Raw genomic sequence first — 10,107 nt, 5'->3', positions numbered from 1 at the left:
ATATATTACAGTTAGTACAAATGCTCCTTCTTGCTAAACCTGAAATAAAAACCTTATCACTTTAATGATGCTTTTCTTGAAAAAGTAGCCCTCCTCTAGTAATAATTTACGAACAAAAGGCTGAGTAAGTCAGAGGTGACTTATGAGTCTTGGTCCTTGCCATAATAGAGTCTAAAAATGTACTGTGATAACATCTGGATATATTGTACTGTAAGGTGGTTTTTTTTAAAACAAGTGATTCTGCTGGACTATAAATGAGTGGAATAATGAAACCAGGTGGTTTAATCTCCTTCGGTTCAGGGTTTCATGACCCAAAACACGCCAAAGCAGAACGAGCACTGCCTGAAGAACTTTGACCTGACGGAATACCGCCAGGTGCTGAGCCACCTCTCCATCCAGATCTACCAGCAGCTCATTAAGATAGCAGAGGGCATACTCCAACCCATGATCGGTAAGTTCGCAGCACATTAGCTTTTAGGAGGGGAGTTTTATGATTTTTTTTTCCTCATAATTACCTACTCTGAAGTGTTTTTCAGACCTTTGTACGGTGCTTGCACAACTTCTCCGCAGAGAAAAAGCCTGCAGTTGCTAGAGAGGTTTACGTTAGCAGAGGAAAAAGTATTGGTTAGCAGTGTTAGCAGTGACCTGGAGTTAGGGAGGCAGACCTGGATGTGCTTTTGTTTTCCCCTGTTACAGAAGCTAACAGGGATTAAATTTTTTTTTCCCCCATGATGGAAGATATCTCCTTCCTTTCTGTTGGGGAGGGGGTGACAGAAGTGAGACGGTGCTGCTGGGATCTTAGGAACAGCATTTCCCTTCAGCCTGGGTTCATGGTTAAGTTTTTTATGGGTGGAGATGTGCATTGTGTGGGAGGAGAAAAGTGGGAAGAGACGGACAAAGACTTTGTTTTTCAAGGGCAAGTCAGTATGAGAGGAGTTAGCTACTCAGCTAAACCTGGCCTCCCCCGTGCTAAGCTAACTGAGGGGCTGTTCTTGGTGTTTTGTATTTTCTAACTGCTGGTGTTTTCCTTGAGCTCCCAGCCTGGACTCCTCTGTATTTGGGACTGTCTCTTTACCCTCCAAATGTCGTTGCACAAATTCTGGCTGTGCCAGACAGCATCACCTCCTACCATCACTGGATGTACCTCCTGCTCCTTGCAGAAAGTTGTCCTGTTACTGTATCAGTTAGTCAGGCTGTTAGAATTTTATTAATTCTAACCTGTCTTTGTTTCTCTCAGTCCTGTAAGCCAATTGATCACTTAAACTGCAGAATTTAAGGCTCTCTAGTGGTTGTAGAGGGAGAATTGACTACAATTTGGAGAGCTTTTCTCTGTTTCGGTGATTCCTGTGTAGTAACACCAAGGGAGGAAAAAAGTGTGACAGATCATCTACAGATAACGTTTCATATTATAGCAGTAAAGGTGCAATTCATGGATCTGTCCTGCTTTCAGGCCTCCCAGCATCCATTGTGCTGCATCACCGAGACTGCTGCATGTTTATGACTACCCACAGAGGGATCATTTCTTATCTTTAACGACTGAGAGGTGAATGTAAGCTTTTTTGGCTCATTTTTACCCCCTTTTTCAGTGTCTGCAATGTTGGAAAATGAGAGTATCCAGGGACTCTCCGGTGTCAAACCAATGGGCTACAGGAATCGCTCCTCCAGCATGGCAGATGGCGACATGTTCAGCTTAGACGACATCCTTCGCCAGCTGAACACGTTCCACAGCATCATGTGTGACCAGGGTCTGGACCCCGAAATCGTGCAGCAGGTCTTCAAGCAGCTCTTCTACATGATAAATGCAGTCGCTCTCAACAACCTCCTGCTGAGGAAGGATGTCTGCTCCTGGAGCACGGGCATGCAGATAAGGTGGGACACGGGCTTGGGGCAAGGATGTGCTTAAGTGAGTTTTGTTAACTTTATTTAGGGTGATGTGAAATAGGAAGATAAAATGCAGAGGTGTAAGTCAGGGGAGAAGCTGGATTCGGGAGATTGGTGCAGTGGCACTTAATGCCAACCGAGTAATGCCTGTGCAGTGCAGTTTGCTGTGCTGCTTTGTGAATTAAATACACATTAATTATCTCTGTGGTGGGCTTTCCACCCACCAAAGACTACACCAGGTGACACAGGATGGGTTGAACATTGGGATGGAGGAGTCTCTGTGGTTTTTTCCCCTGTGGCCATGCCTGCTGGTTCTAGTGTAACAAGTGTTGTAGCATATAAGGCTCCGATTCTGCAGCTGGATATTAAAGACAAACCCCTGTTGCTGCGTGCGGTGCCTCTGGCCTCTCGTGAGCTGCTGGCAAGCGGCAGCACGGAGGTCTGCTGGGCTGGGATTAGGGCCCGACGTGGCCCATCACTGTCTTGGTGTAGTGTTGTAATAAGGATTGAAATTTGAAAGGACAGGTGGTACAAACCTGCCAGAAAGGGGTTGTGAATATTTATCAGCCCTGGCATAAATCTATCAGCTTACTTCTCGGTGTAAATGATGAAAACCTTCCTTTAGCTACCCTCTCCCCTTCCCACAGTGGATCCTTTGCATATTCCCTTGAGCCTGGGAGTGGGCACAGCAAAGGCATTTTTTGTGCAGATACTTTCAAAGGTACTTAGTTACCTTAAAGGATTTTGTTTGCACTTCAAAGCTTGTTAAAAGCTTAATTTTAATTGCCTTTTGAAACCTGAACTAATCTGAATGCTATAGAAAAAGCACATCCGTTGTGCCGTTCAGCTGTTACATGAGAATAAATTTTGCTTTGAGTTGCTGAGTATTAAGCTTTGGTCTGGTTGTCTCTTGCCACATATATCACAAAAAGCCGTATATGTCACAAAAAGCCACATATACCAGCACTGCAACATTACCTTGTGTCTCATAGAGGATTTCTGAGATGCTACATCTTATCTCTCAGCTCTTACCTTTGTTGCTTACCCAGGTTTAACATAAGCCAGCTGGAGGAATGGCTGCGTGGGAAGAATCTGCAACAGAGTGGAGCAGCACAAACTCTGGAGCCTTTGATTCAGGCAGCACAGCTTCTGCAGCTGAAAAAGAAAACCTCGGAAGACGCCGAGGCCATCTGCTCCTTGTGCACGTCCCTCACCACCCAGCAGGTAGGGAGCAGGGCAGAGGTTTTCATCAGAGAGTGCTCCTAATTAAAGGAGTGGGAAAGGGTGGTCTCCCAGTGCCAGCCCTTCACGGCCCAGGCTCAGCCTGCCATTCTCAGGCTGGCAACCCCTTGCCTTTTTTGGGACTGATGTTAGGTGCTGACCCCTGTCAGAGGTGGTCATCGCAGTGGCTCCTCTCTTAGAGTGCCACTGATGGTGCGGAGGAGGAGTCCGTGCTCTAAGTCAGACACTTGGGATTTTAAACCCAGCTTGTTGTCTTTTACCAGGGTCTAACCGGGATAGGTCTGCAGTGTGTCCACCAAGGATTTGTATTTGGGGCAGGAGGTTTGAGAACTGCCCACCTGGGCTGGCTGGATCTGACCTTAAACTTTGAGACTGTATTCCAGGAGAACATAAACTGTTTTTTTGCTGCTGGGTTGCGTGGCCTTAGTTTGATAATGTCATGGGATGGGAGAAGGAAGAGGTGTGAGATGATGAGATGATCGCTGTGGGTTTTTAGAGATCCTTTCTCCTGTATCGCTGTCTTCCTGTCTTGGACGTGTGTTCCTGAGAGAAGCTGAGGGGTGATAGGGAAGGAGCAGGAGTGAGGGAGCATCAGAAGTGTTGAAGAGGTGACATCAGAAGTACTGGTAAGAGATCACCCATGTCACCATGTGCCCAAGTGAGTGGAGACTTTGTATAAATCTGTTGCTGAAGTCTACTCCCAGTGACAGGCATTGCCATCAGAAGTGACTTCGACAGGTCCATAGAGGTTACCACACCTCAACAGCAGGCAAAGGAGCACCAGGATGATACTTGTTCTACTTCTCTGTCTCAGTAGTGTCGTGGGAGACCTCTTACAGTCGTATCAAGACAAAATGTTAGTGGTGCTTTGTGTTCTGGAAAAGTTTGGCTTCTCATGACTGTCTGTTATCCTATTCTGTTTTCAACAGATTGTAAAGATACTTAATCTCTACACTCCTACGAATGAGTTTGAAGAACGTGTGACAGTAGCTTTCATACGAGATATACAGGTAAATTAAAGGGCTGTAAAGTAGATAGTGATGATTGAATACAGATGTCGTTAGTACTAACTCAGTCATTTTGTGATAGGCATGCTGTTGTGTGTTATCGTGAATTTAGTGTGCACGCTTACTTGCAACATGTTGCTCCAGGGATAACCACGCTGCTAATCACAAAGAGAAATAAGCACCTAAATTCCCTGCTCCACTCATCCAGTCTTCTTCAGTAGCAAGGCGACTCAAAAGTAAGGTTGCAGGAGTCTGCAAGACATCGGTGAAATAAAGTTGCTTCTCAGAGACAAGGAAGAAATTGGCAGCTAAAGGAAAATTAATAAATGAAAACAAAATGTCTTTTAATGCTCACAGAGAGGAGGCAGGAAAAAGAAACAGAAATGTGTCCAGCTACTCCTGGATATGTCTCTATCGCTGAGCAGCTGAATCACACGTGGTCTGCTGGTACCATGCAGTACTGCTTTTGCTCTGCAAGGATGTCATGTTCCTTCCAAGTCCCGTGTCTTGCTTCGTGGTCATGTAGAAAACATAGCCAGGTTCTTCTGAAGCACTGTTTCCTGCAGTCTTTGTAGAAGTTCTGTAAATATTTCATCAGAGAAAGGCTGCTGCAATAGAGAACAAAATAGTTCTCATTGGTTTTTTGCAATATCTCTAAATTCTGTAAACATTCTCAAACTTTTGATGATGTTAAACATGACAAATACAAAGAAAAGGCAATGACTGATACTAAATTTGTTTTCTTCTCCCACACCTACCTCATAGATGCACTTGCAAGAGCGAAATGACCCTCCGCAGCTGCTGTTAGACTTCAAGCACATGTTCCCAGTTTTGTTCCCCTTCAACCCATCCTCCATAACCATGGACTCAATTCATCTCCCTGCTGCTCTCAACTTGGAATTTCTCAATAAAGTCTGAAGAAAGTATGATTAAGCCCAGCTCTCCTACCCAGAGACCTCCAATCGTGAAAGAACAATCGCAGAAGGAATTCAAGGAGCGTTTTAAATACGGACCAAACAGGTTTATAGAAGAAACGGTAGTAAATGAATGCTAAACTGTAAAAAAAACATTAAAAAAGAGACTGATCTGTATGTGATTTTGGGGGTAATTTGCAGCTCAGAAATAAGGATACTTGAAATGTAGCTTTATTTTTTACTGCTTGAATTTATGTTGACATAAAATGGTCAAAGCCCATTATCATCTCCAAAAGCCACTAACAAAAAAGAATGATGAGTGGGAGACAACTTACTTTGATCTCCCTAGGTGTCTATGAAGAAAAGACAGTTAAATCAAAAACATCTGAGACACACTGCCTTGAAGAACGTGTAATTTGTCTAATAGCTAGGTGGGTTGGTACGTATTAATAATGGGACACATGCAATTCTGCCTGTTGTTCGTGCTGTAATATGACAGTGAGTTGGTAAAGAGAATTGCAGAAGGTGCAAGTATGTATTTATCCCACCGGTTAAGGTAACAGGCTGGGACACTGCTTGGAATTTGTCACAAATTATGTATTTGAGAAATGCTATTGTTCCTCCTATCTACATCCACTGCACCTGCTTTATGGGAGTTCAAATAAATTGGCAGTTTGTACTTCATTACATTGCCAAATTTATATTAGTGACTTGCAAAGGTGAAAGTATCTCGAGATAAGGGACTGCCGTAGGGCTCCTGCTTCTAGTGTAGAGGAGCATCATCCTGATCCCTACTGCTGCCTTTCCCTGTGTTTTTAAAAGTCAGAAACCTTCATCCAGTGGCTGTCAAGGTTCTTAGACCTGTTATATGGCCTGTATCAGAATCTCAGGCATAGATAAGACATGCCAAGGCAGACCAGTTTAATCATCGGGTCCCCAGTCTTACATACGTTCAGGTTACTCCTAGCCATAGCGCTCCGTGGAAAAATTCTATTCGGTTCAGTAGCCATCTGAAATATTAAAAGGCGTGCAAATACGGGGATTAAATGAATGAAAAGAAAAAAAAAACAAGCATGTTTTAAAACAAAAGGGGATGGATAAGCAATGAAATGTTCTAAAACAATAAAATTGTAAGATAACGTGTTAGTAATTTAAGCCATTTCTTTAAGACTGAAAATGAACTCCTTGACTACAACAACCTTAAATAACTGCAATAAATTCAAATTCTGTTAGGATTTTTTTTCTTACCTAATTGTATTACAGATTAAAACAACCCAACGTTCTGACCTCAGCAGGCAGACGTTGAAAGGCACCAGCTACATCACAGCCGCAGTCATTGATTTTTCTCGGTACTCACCACAACGCGTGGAATTCTGAGTTGCTGCGAAGCCGCTCTCCTCACCAAGAACAGGAGGCTCTGCAGCGATCCTGATGCGGATCGGTCTGTAACCTGTTCAGAGAGGTGATGTTTCCCTCGTCTCTCAGCATGCCGAAACACAGCCGGGATTTAAAATCCTCGCACTGTGAGCATATTTTGCCCTTCCTGCTTCTGTAACGGTCTGGCCCAACTAAATCTTAACTTTCCTGTTGTGGTGGTTGCGGTTCCTGAAGTCTCAGCAATTCCACCATGGTTAAGTGCTTTCAAAAAATAAAAGCCTCTCTGCATCTGACTGCTTTTAGCTGGTGTGAATCATATCCAAACAGCAAATTTATGTCCAGGTATCCTGTCTGCTCGGAGGACGAAAATAGAATGTTAAGTCTCTTAAAGATACACTAAATCCTGCCGTGCTGCAGTCACCCTTTTAGACGAGGAGTGTGTTTTGATTTAAAGATCATGTATATAATCTATGTATATACAAACTCTAATAGTCCTGTATGTACTATACATGTATATTACTATCCAAAAAGCACATTTTTAAAGAGAAAGTTGAGTGCTGTGAAGAATTGTATTGGTCTGTGCCAGTGGGTAAATACCTTGTTTTCAATGGTTCAGCACACCTACACCAGTGAAGGACAAGCTTAAGGCCATTCTCTAGGGACAAGTTATCTTTTTTTCCCCCCTAACCATCACCGAACTAATCACGGAAGAAAATTTATTGCAGCACTGCCTCCAAACTCCAGTCCTTGAGCGTTTGCATCTGCTGAGGATATTCAGTAGTGCCTTCGTCTCCCCGTCATATGCAATAAAGATAACACCACTGTTTGGCTGTCTCTGTCCCGCAAGCCCATGCTCTCCTGTCCCTTGCTACGATATTTTTATTTATTGTACCTACCTCTTTTCATGTTTTGCAAGTGAATGTTTCTGCAGTGCTCAGAATTCAATTTTTTTTTAAGTTGTATCTTACCCCTTTTTTCTACACTGTAGCAGTTATCACCGTTTAAAAACAAAATAATTCAAAGCAGAATTTAGCCTTTCTGTAAGATGGCTTTAACATTGACCTGAGAAAACCTGCCCATATGTCTCAGAATTAGTTGTAAACCAGTGGTTTTCTCTTCAGCTTTTCAGGTCTCTACCTCTCTCTGATGTAAATTATTGAGAGTACAGATTGATTAAACCAATGCTTATCATTCAGACTAAATGAAAGGTTGCTGTACAATCCTCCTCTGCAACAATTTTGTTGCAGATCACAATTACAAAATGTGCTTAATGGCCTTTTAGGGGATAATGGTCTTTCACTGGCATTTTCAGGATCATAATTTATATGTACAACAAAGAGACTTTCTTCAAAACTCTTGGTACATATTTTTGGGGATTTAATGTCTTGATCTGTGATAATGTAGTTTATCCATTAAAATCCATCTGGAATAGAAGTCTGTTATGAAATGTCTTTAATATATGTTATTTTTTCTGTTAGCAGTTTCTAAATTTTTTTCTGAAATGTTAATTTTGTTAAATTGCTATGCTCAAGCATGCCTTTCCTCAGTTTGGCACTTCTGTATTTACAGAGAAAATTTAACACAAAGCATGGCTTTCAGAAAGCTGTCTGTTTTCCAGTTCTTTTTATTTTTCAATGTTGATTATTAAGTTGAGCATTTTCCCACTATGTGCCTTTAGCTGTTACTAAGGTAACTGACTTCTAAACTGCTCTTTCTCTGAAACAAGCATTAAAATGTGGGAATATTTCTATTGTTCCGTCATAAAAAGTTGTCTGTGGATTTTTAAGTCTGCTTATAAAAAAACTCACTCTGAGGTTGTTGTTAAAAACATTTTGAAGATCTTGGGGAAAAAACCAAAACAACACTGATCCACACTGGTTCTCGCATGTGTAATGTATCTCAGAAAAGCACTATTGGGAATCGGACAGAAAACCAACTCACTAAAAAAAATACTCTACCCCCCCGCCAAACAAATCACAAAAACCATCACCACTGTGAAAACAACGCTTCGAAGGAGAGTTCAAGCATGCACTGTCTGACCTACAGAAAGCATCCAGGACACTGTACATGCTTAATTTTCACCAAAATGTTGCTTCGAATTTTCTTTTTTTCTTTTATTGGCATTTTGCAGCTGGGGCTCTGTAGCTTTTGGCTGGCAAAGCTGTTGGTCTTTTCCACAATCAACTGCTATATTAGACCTCAGGGCTGAGTTTACACAGTCCTACATCACAAACATTTTTTTCCTCATGCAGTTTAGTCCACTGTGTCTAAAAGGACTTATTTGTATGAGTGAAACCATAACAAAGTGTGGGCATGATGCAGAGTTTAAGCGTAGTGGATTCCTTTCCGGATACTGCAACTTAAAACACTTGAAATCACAACACAGCCTAGAGTCTTTGCCATACAGCACCCTCTATGTGATTTGCAAAAGACAGAAGCGAAAAAGATGCACTTGAAACAGCAGGTTATTCTTCTCCGTTTTTCAGTAGTGTGTGAAACGATGCAAACTCATTCTTTCAGACCGTATTTAACTGAAAAAAATATTTTATCATTGCATATAAATATGATAACCTAATTAAAATGAATTGCATGAACTGCCTTGAACTTTTTCCTTAATTCACATATATATTAGTCATAAATTTACTCTTTTTTCCCAAAAGTTCTAGCAATGTAGATGCTGAGGAAGAGAATCCAGAGGACGTATTCCCCAATGAATACACAAATTATTTCAAAATGTAGCTGCCGGTGGACAAAGACTTTCAAATTAAGTTGAAATTAGAACAAAGCAAGCTATCCAAAAATGTGCAATGTCTATTTTGTTTGTTTGGGGGCGTTTGGGGGGTTTGTGAAGTTTCATTACCTTAACGAGAGAAGTTACAGCTGCTCTCAAAGAAGTTGAATGATACACCGGAGTGAATACTGTAGATAAAATACTACTGCTTATAAAATATTTTTCCATTTTGAACAAATCTGTAAACTACACCTTTGTTTATAGAAAATCTAACAATCACTGTAACATTCAGCTGCGGATAAATTTGTGAAATAAAACACTTTTGAAGAACTCGTGACTTTTGATCAAAAATGGGAACGTAAAAAACACACCTTTCAACGTTTGCTTCTATAGATGGTAAACTTTGAGAGGTTTAGAAGTTATAATTTCGGAAGCGTTGAAATATTGGGAGCTAATTAGGAACTAATTGAAGGCTGTTGCAGAGGAAGGGAGGAGATGCAGTGCCAGCCCTGTGCGTGTGCTTCAACGAGAAAAGTCGATGGCAGGGAGAGAAAATCATAGTAAAAACCTTGAAGCCAGAGTTGCCTGTGGCTGTACATTGACTGATCTCTATTTTGAATTGCGTATGGAAATGTGGTGTTTGGTTTGTTTTTTTTTTCTAATCAAGAATGGGATCGCTCACATGAAACATTGTCCTTATAGGAAATTTATAAAGCTTAAATTGCCTCAGTGAAGGCATAAATAAATGAATAAAACATTTTGAATAGGAGGCCGTGCCTCTCCCGCATTTGCCACGGCAGCGTCGCGGGGCTCCCGGTCGCCGATTCGCCAAAAGCCCCCGCGCCGCTTTTTACATGGGAAGGGAGAGCATACGAGACGGCGAGGAACAACAAATCCAATCAAGTAGAAGCGAATTTTTTTTTTAAAAAAAATAAATAATATTAAAAATAGATTT

The 10,107-nt window shown here is 41.6% G+C and overlaps 1 protein-coding gene across 1 annotated transcript; it reads left to right on the top strand.

The window, feature by feature from the left end:
- Positions 1-300: 300 nt before the first annotated feature.
- Positions 301-5,048, top strand: LOC104276658 (unconventional myosin-Vb-like; the record flags this gene model as incomplete). Its single annotated transcript, XM_009873065.1, has 5 exons — positions 301-451; positions 1,587-1,869; positions 2,931-3,105; positions 4,053-4,133; positions 4,896-5,048. Coding segments are annotated over 5 exons (843 nt in total), but the record flags the coding sequence as incomplete, so codon positions are not given.
- Positions 5,049-10,107: the final 5,059 nt, after the last annotated feature.

Source organism: Apaloderma vittatum, unplaced genomic scaffold (assembly GCF_000703405.1).
Source record: "Apaloderma vittatum isolate BGI_N311 unplaced genomic scaffold, ASM70340v1 scaffold15747, whole genome shotgun sequence".
Lineage (NCBI taxonomy): Eukaryota > Metazoa > Chordata > Aves > Trogoniformes > Trogonidae > Apaloderma > Apaloderma vittatum.
This window is presented reverse-complemented; position numbering and strand designations above follow the sequence as displayed.